Consider the following 20,443-nt stretch of genomic DNA (forward strand, 5'->3'; position numbering starts at 1 on the left):
TATAAGTGTTTATCTAATTCAATTCAAATAAAAAAGATCAAAATTGTATTAATTTAAATTTAATTTGATTTCGTTATTTATAAACCACAGAAATCGAATGTCAAATCTATTTTTTAAAATCAGTTCAATCTAATCATAATATGATATATTTTTATTATAAATTTAAAATTTTACTTATAATATATTTAATTTATCACACATTTTTATCTTATTTGTATATTATGAATATCACTATTATTATTAATAAATATTTTGTGAATGTAAAATTTATTTATTTATTTATTTATTAACTTAAATTCACTTTAATTTTTAATAATAAACCTTAATTTTAAAAAAAAATAATTCGAATAAGCCAATTTATATACTTTACATCAAATTATTTTATTTTATTTTATTTTTAAACCGATGCAAACACCCCTCGTATGTATCATATTTTGTATTTTGTATGTGAATCAAAATTAATATTTTCCATAGCAAAGTTATTTAATTAATTAAAGTATACCATCCAATGCAAGATAGTGTTGGTTATCATCATTACATGGTAGAATAGGACGTTGTAATTGCAATAATGGAATAGAGGTCCCACAATTCTGCATTCACTACAGTTTGTGGCACCATGATATACAAAGAGATAATATCCAATTCCTCTTACGCCATTTATGGCCGGTAATGCTTTTGTTGGAAAAGAAGGTTGCTTGTTTGTTAGTTCGTAGCATTGTATTCAAATGTATGATGCAATATAATAATACAATGCATGTGCCTTTTTGTTGCTTCTTTCTGATTAAGTCCTCACTGCACAGTTCTTAGATAGCTCATATAAAAAAGGAACCAACTTTGAATATAAAAGCCAACACTTTTTGCATCTGAGAGCATGGAATTCAGAATCTTCTTTGCTTTATCAATCATTGCTTTGAGTTGTTTCAGATGGATGAGGTTTGCAGAATCCAAATTACCACAGGAAGAAGGTAAGAACTAAGAACATTTATTTTATCTAACTGGGATCATCTGTTTTTTGCTTTACTGTTTCTGTGTTGGAACTTGGCAGTAAGCCACTAACACACATCTTAGATAGATAGTGAAATTTTATTTTGACAGTGACTTATGAATGTTGTTATAAGTTTCACATTACTCAAATATATGGTTTCAATAGCATTTATAAATGATGGACAATTCTTATTTTTATTAGGTTAGCTTTTTTGGTTGAGATAGCAAACTGGAAAGAGGATATGAGATATGAAAGTTGTAGCCTATTCTCTTCATGGCAATAGGACTCGAAAATGAGGAGTGTTAGGCCAGCAGATTTTGTGATTTGTAGCTATCAATTAGCCATCATTAGTGTTTTTAATGGTGTGAGATTACATCTAATGGTGTGGGATTATTCACTTTTCTTTTGCTGGTTAAGTGCGGACCAAATTTTAATAAAAGTGCTTACCCCTAGACTTTCTCCTCGAGAATATAGTATACATTAATTTTTAAATTATTCTAAATGGCGTCTTGTTTGTAAGAATTGTGTAGAAAAGTTTACCTGGATATATGTAAATTTAGCTATAAATCTTTTATCAACTGCATTTTCTAACAGCTCTGCAGCATGTTAGTTAGTTAGTTATAATGTTGGATCATCATAATTAAGGAGATACCTTAATCCAGCCTTGTGGACTTCAATATTGTTTGTCATTTTGTTTCCTTTTCTTATATCATCTGAAATGTTTTCCAGTTGATGCTCTTGGAGAAATCACTACCGTGATGGGTGTCACCCACTGGGAATTTGATGGTGATACTTGTCAAATTAAAAAGGTGACATTAGAGCCACCCAGTGAAGCTAAAAGCAGCATTGGTTGTGAGTACCATCCTGAAAAGGACAACTTCTCTCATGTAGTAAGGATGTAAAAATCTCTTTTTCATATCTGATTGCTACAGAGTCATTTATATTCTGATATAGCTAGCTGTTTATTTGTTCAAATTTTTAATTTCCCTTTGGTCATGGATATGAGGAATCCAATTCATTGTCAACTTTGTTGGAACACAATCAGAATGAGTCTAACATGTATATTCATTTTAATACTTTTTCCCCCTTTTTTAGTGAGTTCAAATGGTACAATCTTCCTGGCACTCTTCCACCTCAGATGGTTAAGCTTCCTTACCTCAGACAAATGTATGAACTATGTACACCTTAAAAGTTAAAATGCTCCATTAGTTATTCTATATTAAAATATAGTTACTTTAACTTCTTGTCTTGTTAATTTAAATGAAAAAAATTCTCTCATTATAGTGATCTTTCTCTCAACTACCTAAATGGTACCATCCCAAAGGAATGGGCCTCAATGAAACTGACAACAATGTAAGTTCTTATCAACTAATTAAGCTTGCATCCAACAACTTGTATTTTTTTTTAATGAATGCAACAAATTATGCAGTGCCCTAATGGCTAATCGTTTATCGGGGGAGATTCCTAAGGAGTTGGGAAATATTGAAACTCTAACGAACCTGTAAGATTATTCTCATACATTTATCTTGTGGAGGTTTACTTTGATTGAAATCCAATAGTGTAATTTCTTTGAGCAATATTAAGGGTATAGTGCATTTATCATTCTTTCACCTCATAGGGACCTTGAAGCAAACCAATTCTCTGGTCATGTACCCTCTCAACTTGGAAATCTGATTAACCTGCAAAGATTGTAAGACAATGAATTTCTATTTATTTTCTAAGACCCTTGTATTTTATTGCAAAGAACAATGTTATTTTATGTCATACTCCTTCATGCAGGGTTCTAGCATCCAATAATTTGTCTGGGACCCTACCAGAGACATTTGCTCTATTACATAATTTGACAGAGTTGTAAGTTTCTATTGATATTTTTCTTTATAAAATAAATACTGTCACCTTTATTGATAAATATCTTCTCATCATGCATTGCAGTAGGATAAGTGATAATAGTTTCAGTGGAAAAATACCCAGCTTCATTCAGAACTGGAAGCTACTTCAAAGACTGTGAGATTGCATTTAGCTCTTTTTTTTCTTTTTACAAAATATTCTATCTATGTGACAAGTCTTCACAAGATGCTATAAATATGTACATATTTGAAGAGATATGCATGCAAGTGGACTGGAGGGACCAATCCCATCAAATATATCTCTTTTGAGTAATTTAACTATTTTGTAAGTAAAATTTATACTGTTAGTTTCTGTAATGTTTTCCCTCCAGTTCATCATATTTAGCTCATTGTGGTGAATACTATACAGGAGGATTAGTGACATAGATGGTCCAAGTCAGGCTTTTCCAGTTTTAAGCAGCATGAAGAAAATGAGAAGATTGTATGTTGAGTTCTATCTTCTATGGGTTTAAAGTAGATACCACATTATCTACCATTGTTTGATTTAAAGTAATCCAGTCTTTTTAATTTAGGGTTTTGAGAAACTGCAATATTACTGGAGAGATTCCTAGTGACATCTGGAAACTGGAGAATTTGAAAATGCTGTAAGTAAGACATTTGATTTCCCCTTATTTTTTTATGCCTAAGGTTTTTCTTTGTTTTTTCCCCTTAGTTCTTTTGTTACTGAGATCAAATTCAAGTATCATAACTCTCTGCCCCTTGATACATCAATAGGACATACTTTCCCATGTATATATAGATGCGTACACAGACATACATAAATTGGTATATAAAAATATTATGCTCCTGCATCGTATTCATTTTTTCATACCTGATAAAATGCTGTTGTATAAGGAGATGGATCTTTTTGCCCACAAGAAATGGGACTAGTATTTAGAGGAATCTAAAAGTTATTAAGGTAATATGCAAAGCTGTGTTAGTTTTACAGAGTTCTGTGATGATTCTGAAGTGAAAATTCTAGTATGCTAGAATAAATTCGGGGGTAACATCAAAACATGTTCATTGATAAATGTCCATGAAAGATACATATGTATATGCCACTGCAGCTTATATTAACATATATAATTAAGTGTAAAATGGAATGGTTTCCCTGCTTTCCTACTTTTATCATTTTAGGCTGCAAACAGCATATTCATTAACTAGTATTTGCTTCCAAGAGCAAAGTTGCTTCATATAACTTGGTGATTCACAAGAACAAAACTTAGTAGTATGCTACCATAACTGTATTTCAGAATAGTAAAGCACACAAGCTTCTTAGTTTGGAAATTTATTTCAAATTTTGTAGGGATGTGAGTTTTAATCAGTTGGTTGGCGAAATTCCAACTATTAAACCTGCAGCACCAATGACTTTTATGTGAGTATGCTTATATAAATTTTAGAATCTACTGCAGTGTTCAAATGTAAATAGTAACACTTTTTTCCTCAGCTTCCTAACTGGCAACAAACTAACTGGTAATGTACCTGACTCAATCTTGGCGGCGGGAGGCAATGTGTATGTCTCTTAACAGTCATTTTATTGGATGAATTCTACGCTAGTTGACTATGAATTGTATGCATGTTGGTATGATGAAAATGTTCATTTCATTACTGATAACATATTTTTCTCATTTTTCATATGCAGTGATCTTTCTTATAACAACCTTACGTGGCAAGGACCTGGGCAACCTGCTTGTCAAGATAACTTGTTAGAAATGCAAAATCTTTTGAAGTATTAGTAAAGTATCTTCAAATTTGATGCTATTAGTACTGATGATGGTTTCACCTTGTTTGAGTTTGTCAGGAATTTAAACTTAAACTTGTTCCGGAGTTCTTTGGGGACCACAAAATTGTAAGGCCCTTTTTCAATTCTTTCATCTTTCAATAATTTACTGTTCAACTATGTTGCAAAATGGAGTTCTGGTGATATCATTTTTGCTCTTGATTTTTGACAGACAGGCTGTTCTCCCATGTTCAAAGACCTTTAAGTGTCCTAGATGTAAGTATGGGCTCTTTAATACTTTGGAATGTTAACATGATTGATCATCTCAGAAGATGCATTATCATGGATGCTCTTAGTTATTCTATGATTTTTCATTTCTATATATATGTAACTTTCAATTTAATACTGTTTCAGACTCAAGCTGTTTGCATGTTAATAGTGGTGGTAAGGATGTAATGATGAAAGAAAATGGTGAAAATATCCTTTATATAGGGGATAGTGTGCCGGGTGGTACTGCTGAATATTATAATGACCATGAAAAGCTTTGGGGCTTTAGCAGCACTGGTGACTTCATGGATGATGATGACATCCAAAATACACGTTACACCAAGGCATTGTCACCTTCAAATTTGTCTGAATTATATGCAACGGCACGAGTGTCCCCTATTTCGCTCACCTATTTCCATTATTGCCTGGAAAATGGGAACTATACAGTAAAGCTCCACTTTGCAGAAATACAGTTTACTAATGATAGGACATGTAACAGTCTTGGGAAACGCTTTTTCAATATCTATATCCAGGTATCAGTCAAAATGAAGTTAATATGTTTTGTTGTCCAAATCAGGACTTAAAAAGGTTGGTCTGTTTCAGGATGGACTAGTTTTGAAGGATTTTAACATTGAAGAGAAAGCACATGGTGCTCAAAAACCATATATAGCAACAATTCCTAACGTCAGCATAACAGACAATATTCTAGAGATCCGACTCTACTATGCTGGCAAGGGAACTGAAAGGATTCCTTATCCTGCAGCTTATGGTCCCCTCATATCAGCTTTCTCTATTGTTTCTAGTGAGTCATATCAGCCTAAGCAACATTTGATCAAAACATCTTCACATTGAACTGGAGGCTTCATATCTAAATACTTTTGACAGTATTCCCTTTTAGTGCTAGTGCATGAAAGTTTGATGTCAAGGACGACTCGCTTATGGTTTTCTTCTTTTCTCCTGCAGATTCTAAACCTTGTTCAGTCCAAAAGAAAGCAGTGAATTATATAATAGTTGGAGTTGGATTTGGAATTTCAGCTGTTTGCCTAGTCCTTATTATAGTAGGGATCCTTTGGCGGATATTCTTCTTCAAAGGAATAATTAGGACAGAAAAAGGTGAATACCTTCATTTTCACATCATTCCAAAATTCGTTCATTTAATTTTCTACAGTGATATCCGAGTTTAAGCATCTAAAATTAACCGCATAGTGATACGTACATAGCCTTAGCGTCCGGGCTAAGGGATCCCGGTTTGGTAATGAAAATATGATAGACCATATGAGATATATTGCATGGTGAAGTGGGTCAGGTAGTGCAAAAGATTTCCCAAACTACAATATTTTATTTCACTGGCACACATTCATATTTTAGTTGACTTATTGGACAGGTGTTGATGGACAATATAATCAGACAGGGACATATACATTAGAACAAATTAGAGCTGCCACAAATGATTTCTCTCCTGCTAACAAGATTGGGGAAGGTGGTTTTGGTCCTGTCTACAAGGTATTAAAGAGTGAACACACTTACTGCAAAGCACACAGAATTTTGTTGTTTGGACTCAACATGTAAAGTTCTGAATAACTTTTGGATTTCAGGGTCAGTTATCCGATGGTACTTGGGTAGCGGTCAAACAGCTTTCTTCGAAGTCACGGCAGGGGAATCGTGAATTTTTAAATGAGATAGCCATGATATCTTGTTTGCAACACCCTAATCTTGTGAAACTTCATGGATTTTGCATTGAAAACAATCAACTAATGCTGGTGTATGAGTACATGGAAAATAATAGCCTGGCTCATGCTTTATTCAGTAAGTATATCAGCAGTTCAATCAACAAATTCAGCAGCAGAAGTAGAAATTTTTTACAACTTCATTTTGTTAATTCTGTAGGCTCAGAGAATCAGCTTAAACTTGATTGGTCAACAAGGCATAGAATCTGTATTGGCATAGCAAAAGGTCTTGCATTTCTACATGAAGAATCAAGACTCAAGATTGTTCATCGTGATATCAAATCTACTAATGTGTTACTGGATGGGAACTTAAACCCTAAAATATCCGATTTTGGGTTGGCTAGGCTTGATGAAGAGGAAGAGACTCACATCAGCACCAGAGTGGCAGGAACAGTGTGAGTTATCTGTCACCTGGCAATACAAAATCTGAGTAATGTTTTCATTATTATGAACTGAATCTGTTCTTTTTGTTTTGCAGAGGATACATGGCACCGGAATATGCATTATGGGGTCACCTTTCTTACAAGGCTGATGTATACAGTTATGGAATTGTGGTCTTGGAAATTGTCAGTGGAAAGAACAATAAAAGTTACATGCCAAGTGATGATTGTTTTTGTCTTTTAGATAAGGTATTCTACTATGTTACTATCTCTTTTCCATGTTTGGCATTGTAAACCAAAACCATCTTGTTCTTCTGGTAGCTATCCAATGCAAACATCATCTTTGTATAACAAAGATAATAATTATTAACATTGCAGGCATTTCATCTTCAATCCACTGAAAACATAATGGAACTGGTTGATGAAAGGCTGGGATTAGAGGTGAACCCAACCGAAGCAGAAAACATGGTGAAGGTAGCTCTGCTGTGTACGAATGTATCGCCGTCTCTTAGGCCTACAATGTCAGAGGTTGTGAACATGCTTGAAGATAAAATGAGCATCCCAGATGTTATACCGGAAAATTTTTTTCGTGAAGATTTAAGGCTTAGAGCCATAAGAGACATCTATCAACACGGAGAAAATCAAAGTTTGACTTCAAGCAAAACAGGCAGTTTAATAGGATATTTTGTACCTACTTCTTCCTCAGTCTCTGGCAATGACATGCATGAGATATGCTCAAAATCATAGGGGAGCACAATTTTAATGATAAATAGTTTAGGCTTTTTTAGCATATAGCAGACTTAGATTTAGCCATTTTTCACTCTAGTATAAACTTGTGTGTAGGATGAATACTGCATTTTAAATCTTCAATATTATTCTAGTGCACTTTTGTCCAAAGAAAACATAATTGTAGTTAATTCAACTTTAAAAATTATAAATTACAAACTACTTCCATTGACAAAAATATTAAAAGACACATTCAATTTACTAAAAGTGCTCCATTCTAAGAAAGGCCAACATATCTAATCACCGTATGTTCCAATCCTGTCCATCAGATTTCCAACAGTTTCCTTGGATTCCTGGAGCACCTTGACGCTCCGATTTAGCTTGTCACGCTTCCCTGCAATGGAAGGTGACTCCTCCAGCAGCCTTTCAATTCCACCACCCTTTGGTGACATCAAGTCATGAACAATTTCTTTTTCCAGGTCTTTGTTGACAAGATTATGGATACTTAGCATCAAATGCATCGCAATGCTATCAATGATCCTCTTCTGTACGATCCTCCAGTAAGCAATCATCCTCCCTTTCAAGTCAAAAGCTTGAGTAAGCATACTGAAATACTGCTTCAGATGAGCAACATCGATTACTCCAACACCTTTCAAGTCAAAAGTTTGATTATTATTATTAGGATCCAAAACAGCTTTCACAAAATCATCTTGCTGCGAAATCAATTTATTGTACTCTGCCATGAACTCAGGGTTGCAGGTATAATCAGTCAGGTTCTCCATTTCAACGACCACTAAGACATGCTTAATAGAACTCTCCTTCATCTTGGCAATAAGGGACTGGCCGGCACGCCGTGTGGAAACCTGAAGCTGATAATAATTCTCACAATGACGGAGCAAAACAGAACTCACAACAGTTTCCAAATACTCCCACACATTATGCACAAAATCAATTGGCATGTGAGCAATTGCCTTAACCTTCCTCTGATGTATTGATAGAAAAGCAGTTCTAGGCATGAAGTTAGGCAAACCAATCAATTTAGCTTCCTGCAGCTCCCTAATCTCTTCCATGAGAAAATCTTTTGTGGCCTCTTTTTCAGAGAAACACTGAAGATGATTAGAGTATGAATCCAGCAAATCGACTAACCTGGCAGTGCAGTGCATATTCTTTTCATCAGGGTACTCATCAAACTCCCCTCTCAGAAGAATCTTCCTCAATGACTCTTTGGATAAACCAATGATATGCATGAAGGTAGTCATAGCATCAGCAACACAAGTCAGATTCACAGGCAACTTATCCAACTCAGATAAATTGTAAGTCAGTTTCTCATTGATTTTCTTCACAATTTCTGGCAGAGTTTTGGATATGATCATGCCTTGAACTTGAACTAGCCTCTGTGCCAGAACAGGAACACCAACAATGGATTTGTCAATCTTTGAAAGCATTGGATGAGACTCAAAAAGCCTCTCTTCTTCAATCCTCGCCTCCTCATAAGATTCATCGCCAATTCTGTTCCTGACACAGACATAACCAAGACCAATGTTAACATCATCAGCAGTTACCTTCTCCAACAAGCCTTCAGGAGACTTATCAGCCTTTGTTACAACAGCCAAGGTTCTCAAACCAGTTTTATCCACAGACTGAGACATTCTTATGGATTCACAAGTAGTAAAATCAACGGTAGCAGAAAGAACATTCAGAATAATGCTCTCTTCAGGCCTAATATACTCCATGATAATATCCTTGATCTGATCATAGATATTTTCAGGCTGGCCATGAACAGGAACCCTAGTAATACCAGGAAGATCCACCATTGTCAAGTCAGGAACACCATTTTTCTTCACCACCAATGTCAAAGGGGTGTTTGAAATCCCTTTGGCATTTCCAGCAAGTTCATCAGTGGCAATGTTGATAGCATCAGACACATTGTCTTCATCTGTTGAGATGCTCTTGCCATTGAACTCAAGCATGAGTTCAGGATTTGGAAGAGGATGACTTTGAAGCCTCATAACAAGAGGAACCCTGGTGCATATGCCTTGGCCACGTGGCAAGCTGATGCCAGCAAGAGATTCAAGCACACTAGACTTGCCAGAACTTTGATCACCAACAACAACAATGGTTGGAAGCTGAATCCCTTCCTTGGCAATGTTGAGTCTCCTGAGATTCTCAACAGCATCAAGAATAGGACGAATCTTCTCATTGTAGGATGAGACAATAGGAGCAATAATAGTTGAAACTTGTGGGTTTTCTCCATGTACTACTGCAAGTGAGTCATCTTTGTTGGTAGTTCTCCTGGTTTTCTTTGCTGTTCCCACCATATTAGTTTCTCTCACAAGTCACAAGTGCAAACAAAATGGTTATGGTAAAATGAGATGAGATAAGTGGGGATAATGAACAAGTGTCTGTATTTATACGTAGGGAGAGTGAGTGAGGGAAGATGCATGCAATAAATGGTGTTTGGTTTATCAAAGAAAAAGGGAATTGAAGCATGCAAAGTTTTTAAGGGGAATTGGAATTACAGTTGAAATGCTGCTGCTACTGCTTGGGCTCTTCACCAAAATTAATTTCAAGGGGAATTGCACTTCTACTTTCATTTATTTTGACACGGTTTTTTATATATTCTTCTTGCTCCCAAGTTATTGCTCATTGTTACTATGACATATAAAATGAAATAAAGAAATTCTTATTTAGTATTTACTAATATTTTTCTTATATTTATTTTATATTTAAATTAACACTAGCTTAATTTTTTATTTTTTTATTAAAAATATTGGTCCTTAATATTTTTTATTATTTCCCGATTTAATTATATAAAAAGAAATTGATTGATACATACTATAGCACTGTAGTTGTGTAACTGAAACTCTTGGATATAGAGCCAATATCAATATTTCATCAAGTATACATTTAAAAAATAAATTAACAATAGTAAAAAATATAAAATAAAAGTTTTGTTTTAGAATATTTCAGTTTATTTTGTAACAGCAGATATAAAAAAAATTATTAATTAACTTAACGAAATATTTTTTATGATTTTTAATTTTATTGTTTAATGAATAAGATTCATTCATGCTGTTTTATCTATCTGTAGGTCCATAGATTATAAGATTGGAAGGTGTTCAGTATGGCAATGTACAGAGATGAAATTTAGTATAGCAAATATGTAGACTGTGTAGATATAAATTAAAATATTTTGATGGTTCAGATGAAGACGTTGGTTAATAATGTAGAATATAACGCGTAGGATTCATGGTGCGGGATGAATTGATTGGCATGGTAATTCGTTGTGGCACTCATGTGAAGTGGTTGAATTCTAAAGCTGGATGTAATGTCGGCTGGAGTCATCTATCTTGTTGTTGTGGGGCTTAGCTGAAATTTTTTTACAGGCCTGATATTGGGCCGATTGTAGAATAATGTTATGTAATTCAGTTTTTAAAATATGTAATTTGTGTTTGGTTTTTGTTCTAATTTTTTCTTTTGTTGTGATTAAGTCCATTTCTATCATGGAAAATGAATAATATGGAGAGACAAAGTGTTGAAGATGGATGCATAATAGAGAATGGAAGTAGTTGTTTGTATTGGGTAACGTAACAATTTTATATTAATTATGTATTTTATTTTTGTTAAATAAAATAATTTTTTAATAAATGAATGATATTTTATATTTGAGATAATAGTATTAAATTAAATGTTATTGTTTTTTTAATACAAAGTAATTATCTGTTTTTGATATACGTGTAAATTAAAAAATTAAATCCTATTTTGTTGATTTTATAGGAGAGAAGTGTTGATTAAGTGAAAAATACACAATTTTACTTGTGAAGTAGTATATTGTTATTCGTATTGTCGTGGTTCAATTACTCTTTTTTACATGGATTGATATTATTTATAAAAAGGTATTTGTTCGGTGGTCGGATTCCGGACAGGTCGGGTATATAAGGGAAAGGATGGATAGGTGAGGACGCCTTAACTTGGGTCGCACTTGTAGCGGACTAGCCGAGCTGGTGAGCACTTGAGCTGGTGAATGGACGAAGGGGGGGTGCCACCTGCAAAGACACTCCGACGCCTAAGTCAGAAATCGTACAAGCAGGGGAAGTGATGTGGAAGGTGACGTACCTCGGGGGAAGAGCCAATCTTCTCCTTATATACATGTCAGTAGTGGGCCCCAAGACGAGGACAGGCCCATATTTCCGAGGACGTTGTCCTGCAGCCGCGTGTGAGCCGTACAGGGCGCGTGTCCGGGTCGATTGGAGGGCACGTGACCGGGTCGGGTAGAGATCGGGTCGGACCGGCCCGTGCGTTTTTGGGCCAGGCCGTAACAGTATTAATTTATTATGTTTAATTTTTTAGAATAGATAATTATTGGGCATGATATTGGTTTTTTAGAATAAATAGTTATTTTTTATTATTGTCTTTATTGAAATGAAAAGTAATATAAACGAACGTACACTAATTATTTAGAAAGGACATAATTCAAATGACTAAATAATTTCTTATAATTGATGATGTCCTTATGAAATATAAAATTATTGTTTTAATTCAAATTAAGATATTCAATATTTAAAATGAGAATACTAGTATTTAAGCATTAATAATACAAAATTATAATTAAATATTTAAATAACAAAAAAAAAAACAACTAAATAAAACAACCTATAATTACATATACACATAACAAATACTACTAAATTCAGTAACTCATCAAAGAAAAAAATATATAAATACCATCAAGCCATACTAACAGACAATTAAATTTATTTTATTTAATTCAACAAAAAAGTAAAAGTAAGAGTTACTGTTGCTTCATTTGCAATAGTAAAAATATTTTGTTCATTATATAAATGTATTAGAAAATCAACAAAAATTTCTATAATAAGTAACAATTCTCATAATTTCGATTTCTGAATCAACATACACATTAACAACAAAAATTAAATTGAATTTATAATTGATAGCTACTCAAAAAGTACCACACGATTGATGCATCTTTAAACTAACAAATACTGTAACGGCTTCATAGATCCTTGAAGTTACTGGGTAAAGTCAGCAAATTTAGCATAGAAACAAAATTTAAAACCTTTACTTCAAATTGGAATATTGATAATTCTAGCTTGTCATAATTATCAACCACCAAAGTATCTAACAGAAAAAAATGTTCAATATCTAATACTTGCTTAAGTTGATGAGTAAAATGATCATTCAATTAATTTAAATTGATATTAAGACAATATTATTATTATTTTTAATATTTTTAAGTAGTAAAATATTTATAATAATTATTTTATATATATATTTCATTTAATTTTTTTAACAAAAAAAATTTTATATACACTAATAAAAATAATAAAAACTTAAAAAGTACGTTGTATGATCGCATTGACATGTGCTCCGAGAATGACATTTGATACATGATTCAAACATAGTGTCATCATCAGTTCATCACTGTTGGTCACAGTTCAAATTAAAATTGATGAATTTTCATTCTTGTCAAACTTTGATTGTCAACAAAGTTTTGCATATCTGCATGGAGCACGCGTTTTTCAGACATTATCGTCATTCAAGTCAAACGCATGTTTTTGAAACAATGAATGTAACAAAAGGCCACCAATCACAAAGTCCAAGGTTCCCAATCCCAACCCCACCAATTTCCCCGCATAAGAATCACAAAAAGAACTTCACTTTCCACATAAAATGATGCAATTCACAACCGATCCGAGCAGTCCATTGGTTAATCCTTATTATGAGAATCAGCAATGGAGAATCCAAGTACAATGAGCTCTGAATCCCTCACTGCAACTCTCACCAACACAACCCATGCTCTTGGTAGAGGCTTTGATGTCTCTAATGATTTTCGCCTTCTCTACTGTAAAGGGTCTAGGCTTCTTCATCAGGAACATGCCAAGAAGGATCTTATTGTCTCTGATGGCCTAGTTGTTCCAAATGTGCATGCTGACATTGGTATCATCACTTGCACCGCAGAGAACAGTCACGTGAAGAAGCTCCCTGTCTGCACTTTCCATCAGGTGATTGTTTTGCTTTCACAATAGCTCTGTCCTGGTTTTGATGAATAAAAACGAAGTTGGGGCATAAGATTTTTTTTTTCAGTTACTTTTCATATGTAGTTTTGTTTTCTTTTGTTAAATAATCTTGGTGTATTTGGTGGCAAGGTGGCAAGAATTGTTTATTTTGAAATGAAATGTTGCACTGGTAGTTTATGAAGTGCATGCATTATGTTTGGTCTTATGCTGCAATCGAAATATAGTGTTTTGATGGATAATAATAATAATCTTGTAGCTCTCTTGATGTGTTGAACTTCAAAACCTATATTTCCATTTTTGCTACAATCTGTTCATCTTTTAGTACCTGCATTCATTATAAACATTAGTCCTTGTTTTTAGTTTCTTCTTGTTGATGAGTTATTTTCTTTTGGTTCTGCTTACATGAAACATGCATTGTAATTCCTCTCGCCGCATTGGACTCACCAGAAGAAAAAATATTAGGGGACAATCAGAATTTCTTATTTTTGGCAATCACTTAGCCATCAACTCAATTCTTTTTTAGTATAGTTTTTTTAGTCTAGTAATTCAACAATATACTTTATCTCATACTTTTAAACATTGATGACTATACATACTTTTTAGTCTAGTATTCCTCCTCACCCGAAGAGTACTTGAAACCTTATTTGATGATCGACTTTTGCAGATGGCAAAATATTTCAATGAGAAATCAGGCTTAACTGGAGAAATTCCAAATGGAAGCTTCAATTCTATGTTCAATTTTAATGGCTCCTACACAGTTGACGCAGCAGCTACAAAATCCCTTGCCATTGTTGGATATTTCATTCCACTTTTCGAAGTTAGACTAACCAGCCTGAATTTGGTCTTGAATGAAGAAATCAAGTGTTCTGTTCCTCACTCTTGGGATCCAGCATCCTTGGCAAGGTAAATTACGTTGTCATTGTTTGCCTGTAAACAATGATTTTCTAGTTCTCAACTTCATTTTGTAGAAAATGGTTTTGGTTTGATATGCTTGAACCACTAAGCACTAAATGTTTGTAGTAAGCATATAATCACAGATACTTTCTAAGTTGTACAGTAACAAACTAACAATATAGACTGCATAAGGCATTTTTTGTAATCTGACTTAATTCTAGAGTAGAAAAAGGATCTAATCCTATACATACTCTGACTCACCATTTCATCCCTTACTCCACCACAGTTTTATTGAGAACTACGGCACACACATTGTCACATCTGCAACAATTGGTGGCAGAGATGTCATCTATATCAAGCAGCATCAAACATCTAGTTTGTGCGACCAAGACATTGAGAAGTATGTAAATGACATTGTAGATGATAGGTTTCTTGGTGTGAAAAACCTGCCTGTCCCTAACTCTTTAAAATACAAGGAGAAGGTTAGTATAAGATATGTCATTTTCCTACTATTAATCCATGATCATTTATACCATCATTTTGGTTGCTATATATATTTAATTGAAAATTATGCTGACAATGATTCCATAGATTAACTAAACTTATGTCAATATACGACCTTTCATTTTCTTGGTGTAGGATGTTACTGTCATTTTTAGAAGAAGAGGTGGTAATGATCTTGAGCAAGATCATGCCAAATGGGCTGAGACTGTAAAATTAGCACCAGATATCATTAACATGACATTTACACCCATTGTTTCTCTTCTTGAAGGAGTGGCTGGTGTAAATCATTTGACCCGTGCAATTGATCTATATCTAGAATGTAAGTTCTAATATAATTATTACGACTGTGCTGTACATTATTCTTGTGGATATGTATTAAGAGATAATGCAACTCAATTAGTCCTTGAAATAGTTAACATCATAAACTGTCAAATATACAAGTTAAAAATATTGATACAGATTAAACTATTCAAGAGTTTTGTTTAATAACTTAAGCTTTTAGGAGATTCTTCATACCTAACATTATGATTTCTTGACAAGTTTGATACTTAATAAAGCAGCAAATACCCTTTTCTCTTTTCCCTTTTTTTTTTAATGTTTTAGTAGTAGTTTTGTCTAGTTTTAATAGTTCTTCTGTCTTCTAATCCACCAGACAAACCCCCTATGGAAGATCTTCAGCAATTCTTAGATTTCCAAATATCTCGAGTTTGGGCACCGGAGCAGGGCAATGTACAAAGGAAGGAGCCTGTCTGTCCATCCCTCCAGTTCAGCTTGATGGGACCAAAGCTTTATATTACTACAGATCAGGTATTGTTTACCAAACCTTGATCCAGGGAATTAACAAATTCAGAATACAAAACTCAGAGAAAAAGTGCTAAACTTTAATTGAACTGAAACCATATATGGATTCGGTTAACGTTGTTGATCAATTTATAGTGTTGTTGGTAATAAGTTGCAGTTACACTCCTAGACATGTTGTTTGCAGGTAACAGTTGGACGCAAACCAGTCACTGGGCTAAGGCTTGGACTAGAAGGCATCAAACAGAACCGACTCGCAATTCATTTGCAGCATCTAGTCTCCCTGCCAAGAATCCTTGTACCACACTGGGATGCAGACATGGCCATAGGTGCTCCCAAGTGGCAAGGTCCAGAGGAGCAAGACAGCCGTTGGTTCGAAAAGATCAAATGGAAGAAGTTCTCCCATGTAAGCACTGCACCAGTTGAGTACACAGAAACAAGTATTGGGGAGCTCTCTGGTGTTCACATTGTGACTGGGGCTCAGCTTTGTGTTTGGGACTTCGGTGCCAAGAATGTGTTGCACCTCAAGCTCCTCTACTCTAAGGTACCTGGATGCACCATAAGGAGGTCTGTTTGGGATCATAAGCAGGACGGTTCTTCATCGTCGACGATGAAGAAAAACTCTGATGATAGAAAGGAAGAGAATTCACTCAAGACTGCAAAACTTGCAAAGATTGTGGACATGACAGAGATGTGTAAAGGGCCTCAAGATATTCCTGGTCATTGGTTAGTCACAGGGGCTAAGCTTGGAGTGGACAAGGGAAAAATTGTACTCAGAATTAAGTATTCTTTGCTTAACTACTGATTAACATTCTTTCTCTTTTAATTATTATTTTTTTCCCCTGCACAGGGTCTTTTTCATTTTTATTCTTAGTAGAATTGTTTATTTGTGAGTTTAGTTTTATAAGCCATTCAATGATTGATTAAAATATAATGATATTGTTAACAGATTATGCCTTTTTCATCCTAAGATATTTTGTTCAATGCAAGATAAAATAAATTAAACGCAATCATCAGGACATGGGGTATACAATATATGGTTTGAAAATGAGCATTTATTTATGTAAGAATATCACTCTAGCTAGTTGAATATAATAATTGGCAGCAAAGCTATCATTAGCCGGCAAATAATCCAATATATATTTAATTGGAGACGCCATCAGTACCAGTTGAGAGCTTAAACTAGAATCAACAAGTGGCAAGCGGGGTAGCAATAGCAACTCATACACTTTTCTTCATCCTCCAAATTTATGTATAGTCTGAGTGAAATCTGTTTGCATTATTGTTTCTGGATTTTATGTAAAATGTACCATCAAAATTTTCTCTTAGATGTGACACTCATTATGGAACACTATAAGTTATTATCACCAAAAGGTGGTGATGTTTCAATGTTGAGTGCTAATTAATACTTTAAGCCTAAGTGATTGCGAAGGATCGTTAAAAGAGTGTTAGGAGTCGCCTTCAAAGAGAATAAAGTTATTCGCTAAGGAATAGAATAGACATACGCATATACTCTAGAAGGTATCTTTGGACTATCTCTTAGTTCTTTTCTTTACGGATAGTTTGCTTCACTTGCATGCACTAAAATCAAACATAACAAGAGTTCAAATTCGAATATTTGTATGGAATTTCTCAGATTTCGGGTTCGAATTTCACTCCTAACTTTGAAAAAAAAAAAGGATATTTCTTAGCATTATGACGTGCATGTTAAACCACATCCCTGTCATAAATTGATATTTTCAATGTACTGTAAAAGCTAGATAGTTCTGCAGCTATATATAATTTAACAATTACTTCGATACTCTGCAGCAGTGATTAGTGTTAGTCTGTTAGATTTAAATGTAAGACAAAAATAAAGAAAAAGAGCTGATCACCTAATATTTTTCATTAAGGTATATGAAATTAAAATAGGATAACATCCAAATTTGTAGTATTGATGGTGAGTGTTTTGGAATCTTGGTTTTGTTAAAGCCGGCAAGTCGCATATCATTCAATTCTGCTAGCAGCCAATAACAGCTCTCTCATAGAACTGGTCATCAACTACCTTCAATTTGTATGTGTGATGTATTCAGTCTCATTACACACACATGATTATTTGTAAGCAACAAGCACCTATAACACTATATATAATGATAACGATAAGTTCAAACAAAGCATATACGTGCCACCTCTCTTTCTCTTTAATTGGACAGATCGATATACTAGCTCATTAAAGCATTTCATTCTGTTCATTAATTAACCATGGTACGTATTTCTTTATATGGTGGAAATTCACTTGTTTTCAGGTTAAATTGATAACTAAGAACAGTTAAATAATTTGATAAATTTAACTAAATTGTTATTGAGCAGTTCTCAAGTGTCAACTTTTCCTAAAGAGAACTGTACACTATGCATGCATGCATATATGCTGATAAAGATAAACATATACTATATGCAGGAAAACTCTGAAGCTGTTGAGAGGAGAAGGAATATGGAGTGGGTGGAGCAGGAGGAAGAAGAGTTGGTGGTGGATGGAAAAGTTGATTGGAGAGGAAGAAGAGCTGTGAGAAACAAGCATGGTGGCTTCACAGTTGCTGTGCTCCCACTAGGTACGTATACTTATATATAACTAGTGAGTGTTACATACATGCATGCACTTACGCACGTTGCATGCATGCAGTGATGTTTGCATTTGAGAACATGGCAACACTCTCAATAGCAGTGAACTCGGTGACATACTTCAACCGCACCATGCACTATGTGCTATCAGACGCGGCTAACATGGTCACCAACTACATGGGTGTCAGTTACATTCTCTCCATTCTTGTGGCCCTTCTGGCCGACACCTGGATTGGCAGATGCAAATCCGTTCTCATCTCTGCCTTCTTCGAGTTTTTGGGCCTCGCATTGCTCACAGTTCAAGCACACAGCAAAAGCCTCAAACCCCCACTTTGCAACGTGCTGGATCCAACTGCAAAGTGTGACAAACTCGCTGGCAGTAATCAAGCTTTTCTTTATCTCGGCCTTTATGTCTTGGCCTTGGGGAGTGCAGGGGTGAAGGCTTCGCTTCCATCGCACGGTGCAGATCAGTTTGATGAGAAGCACCCTAAGGAATCCGTGCAGATGTCCACGTTCTTCAACGGTCTGTTATTTGCTGTTTGTGTTGGTGGCACCGTCAGCCTAACCTTGTTTGTGTACATACAAGACCATAAAGGATGGGATTGGGGCTTTGGAATCTCCACTGTTGCTATTTTCTTAGGCCTCCTAATCTTTGCTTTTGGAATTCCACTTTACCGAATCCATGTTTTAAGTGAAACAAGCGCCATCATTCAGATCATTCAGGTCTATGTTGCTGCAATTCGCAACAGAAACCTTCAACTTCCTGCAGATCCTATGGAACTCTACGAGATTGAACAGGACAAAGAAGCAGCCCTAGACTTGGAATATCTACCACATAGAAATATTTACAGGTAAGTCCGATTCCGCAATGATTTAATAATAATTTCTCTGCGCGCTAATACTAACAAAAAAGAGTAATTATGTAGATTCTTGGACAAAGCTGCAATCCAAGAAGCAGAGAGGGGTCCATGGAAAGTATGCAGAGTGACACAAGTGGAAAATGCAAAAGTGATTGCAAGCATGGTGCCAATATTCCTATGCACAATAATAATGACTCTTTGCTTAGCACAACTCCAAACCTTTTCAGTCCAACAAGGCTACACCATGGACACAAGAATCACCAACCACTTCAACATCCCCCCTGCATCTCTCCCAATCATCCCGGTCCTCTTCTTGCTCATCATCATCCCTCTCTACGACCGCATCTGCGTCCCCCTCCTCCGCAAGATCACCGGCATCCCTACCGGCATAACGCACCTCCAGCGCATAGGCGTCGGCCTCCTCCTCTCCTCAATCTCAATGGCAATTGCTGCAGCCATAGAAGTCAAAAGAAAGAACGTTGCGAGAGACAACAACATGCTTGATGCAGCTGAGCCATTGCCACTCAGCATATTCTGGCTCTCTTTTCAGTACTTTGTGTTTGGAATAGCGGACATGTTCACCTACGTCGGCTTACTTGAGTTCTTCTATTCGGAGGCGCCAAAAGCGCTTAAGTCCACGTCCACTTGCTTTCTTTGGTGCTCCATGGCGCTTGGCTATTTTCTTAGTACCATAATGGTTCAGATTGTGAATGGTGCAACGAAGAATATCACTGCAAGTGGAGGGTGGTTGAGGGGGAATAACATTAACAGGAACCATCTGAACTTGTTCTTCTTGTTACTTTCGGTGCTGAGTTTGATTAACTTCTTTGTGTATTTGGTGGTTTCAACAAGGTACCAGTACAGACCTCAAGGACCTACGGCTTCAGTTACAGTTACCAGAAGGACCATTCCAATGAATGAAAACTTGTGAATTCTCTACTTTCCCTTTTATTTATCGTATCAATGAATGAATGTATTGATGTGTGTATGTTTTCTTTCTTTATAAGTTGATTTCATATCTTGGGTCAGGAGGATACAACTCTCTGAAACGCTTATTTAA

At 35.1% G+C, this 20,443-nt stretch overlaps 4 protein-coding genes across 8 annotated transcripts; 3 read left to right on the forward strand and 1 right to left on the reverse strand.

Annotated features, from left to right (window-relative positions):
- The first annotated feature begins 641 nt into the window (after positions 1-641).
- Positions 642-7,850, forward strand: LOC107482206 (probable LRR receptor-like serine/threonine-protein kinase RFK1). Of its 5 annotated transcripts, XM_016102619.3 has the most exons (24): positions 642-965; positions 1,715-1,883; positions 2,081-2,152; positions 2,270-2,338; positions 2,415-2,486; positions 2,604-2,675; positions 2,765-2,836; positions 2,918-2,989; positions 3,086-3,157; positions 3,242-3,313; positions 3,405-3,476; positions 4,178-4,246; positions 4,319-4,384; positions 4,514-4,576; positions 4,673-4,720; positions 4,824-4,867; positions 5,006-5,391; positions 5,462-5,660; positions 5,822-5,971; positions 6,243-6,361; positions 6,454-6,664; positions 6,746-6,980; positions 7,064-7,214; positions 7,344-7,850. In XM_016102619.3, exons 1-24 carry the CDS (start codon positions 872-874, stop codon positions 7,710-7,712), a joined length of 3,018 nt encoding a protein of 1,005 aa, XP_015958105.1. In that variant the 5' UTR covers positions 642-871; the 3' UTR covers positions 7,713-7,850. The 5 variants fall into 5 exon arrangements, with proteins under 5 accessions (XP_015958105.1, XP_052115327.1, XP_052115328.1 ...); XM_052259367.1 differs by lacking the exon at positions 2,270-2,338; XM_016102626.3 differs by lacking the exon at positions 642-965 and having other exon boundaries at positions 1,713-1,837.
- A 137-nt stretch (positions 7,851-7,987) lies between these two features.
- Positions 7,988-10,009, reverse strand: LOC107482142 (dynamin-related protein 4C-like). Its single transcript, XM_052258574.1, has one exon. The coding sequence runs from the start codon at positions 10,007-10,009 to the stop codon at positions 7,988-7,990; it is 2,022 nt and encodes a 673-aa protein (XP_052114534.1).
- A 3,435-nt stretch (positions 10,010-13,444) lies between these two features.
- Positions 13,445-16,730, forward strand: LOC107482167 (MACPF domain-containing protein CAD1). Its single transcript, XM_016102565.3, has 6 exons — positions 13,445-13,714; positions 14,394-14,632; positions 14,910-15,105; positions 15,263-15,446; positions 15,780-15,934; positions 16,113-16,730. The coding sequence occupies exons 1-6, from the start codon at positions 13,445-13,447 to the stop codon at positions 16,728-16,730; spliced, it is 1,662 nt and encodes a 553-aa protein (XP_015958051.1).
- Positions 16,731-18,087: 1,357 nt separating this feature from the next.
- LOC107482141 (protein NRT1/ PTR FAMILY 4.5-like) lies at positions 18,088-20,400 on the forward strand. The gene is made up of 4 exons (XM_016102543.3): positions 18,088-18,169; positions 18,363-18,513; positions 18,585-19,374; positions 19,450-20,400. Exons 1-4 carry the CDS (start codon positions 18,167-18,169, stop codon positions 20,312-20,314), a joined length of 1,809 nt encoding a protein of 602 aa, XP_015958029.3. The 5' UTR covers positions 18,088-18,166; the 3' UTR covers positions 20,315-20,400.
- The last annotated feature ends 43 nt before the right edge of the window (positions 20,401-20,443 follow it).

The sequence above is a fragment of the Arachis duranensis genome, chromosome 3 (assembly GCF_000817695.3).
Source record: "Arachis duranensis cultivar V14167 chromosome 3, aradu.V14167.gnm2.J7QH, whole genome shotgun sequence".
Lineage (NCBI taxonomy): Eukaryota > Viridiplantae > Streptophyta > Magnoliopsida > Fabales > Fabaceae > Arachis > Arachis duranensis.

What these genes read in the sequence shown, in the direction of transcription:
- LOC107482167 (XM_016102565.3), top strand. Translation starts at nt 13,445, where the DNA reads ATGGAGAATCCAAGTACAATGAGCTCTGAATCCCTCACTGCAACTCTC. An exon ending in CTTTAAAATACAAGGAGAAG is followed by an intron (nt 15,106 to 15,262) that starts GTTAGTATAAGA and finishes TTCTTGGTGTAG; the next exon opens with GATGTTACTGTCATTTTTAG. An exon ending in TTTATATTACTACAGATCAG is followed by an intron (nt 15,935 to 16,112) that starts GTATTGTTTACC and finishes TGTTGTTTGCAG; the next exon opens with GTAACAGTTGGACGCAAACC.
- LOC107482142 (XM_052258574.1), bottom strand. Translation starts at nt 10,009, where the DNA reads ATGGTGGGAACAGCAAAGAAAACCAGGAGAACTACCAACAAAGATGAC.
- LOC107482206 (XM_016102619.3), top strand. Translation starts at nt 872, where the DNA reads ATGGAATTCAGAATCTTCTTTGCTTTATCAATCATTGCTTTGAGTTGT. An exon ending in CTGGAGAATTTGAAAATGCT is followed by an intron (nt 3,477 to 4,177) that starts GTAAGTAAGACA and finishes CAAATTTTGTAG; the next exon opens with GGATGTGAGTTTTAATCAGT. An exon ending in GACCTTTAAGTGTCCTAGAT is followed by an intron (nt 4,868 to 5,005) that starts GTAAGTATGGGC and finishes ATACTGTTTCAG; the next exon opens with ACTCAAGCTGTTTGCATGTT.
- LOC107482141 (XM_016102543.3), top strand. An exon ending in AGTTGCTGTGCTCCCACTAG is followed by an intron (nt 18,514 to 18,584) that starts GTACGTATACTT and finishes GCATGCATGCAG; the next exon opens with TGATGTTTGCATTTGAGAAC. An exon ending in CCACATAGAAATATTTACAG is followed by an intron (nt 19,375 to 19,449) that starts GTAAGTCCGATT and finishes GTAATTATGTAG; the next exon opens with ATTCTTGGACAAAGCTGCAA.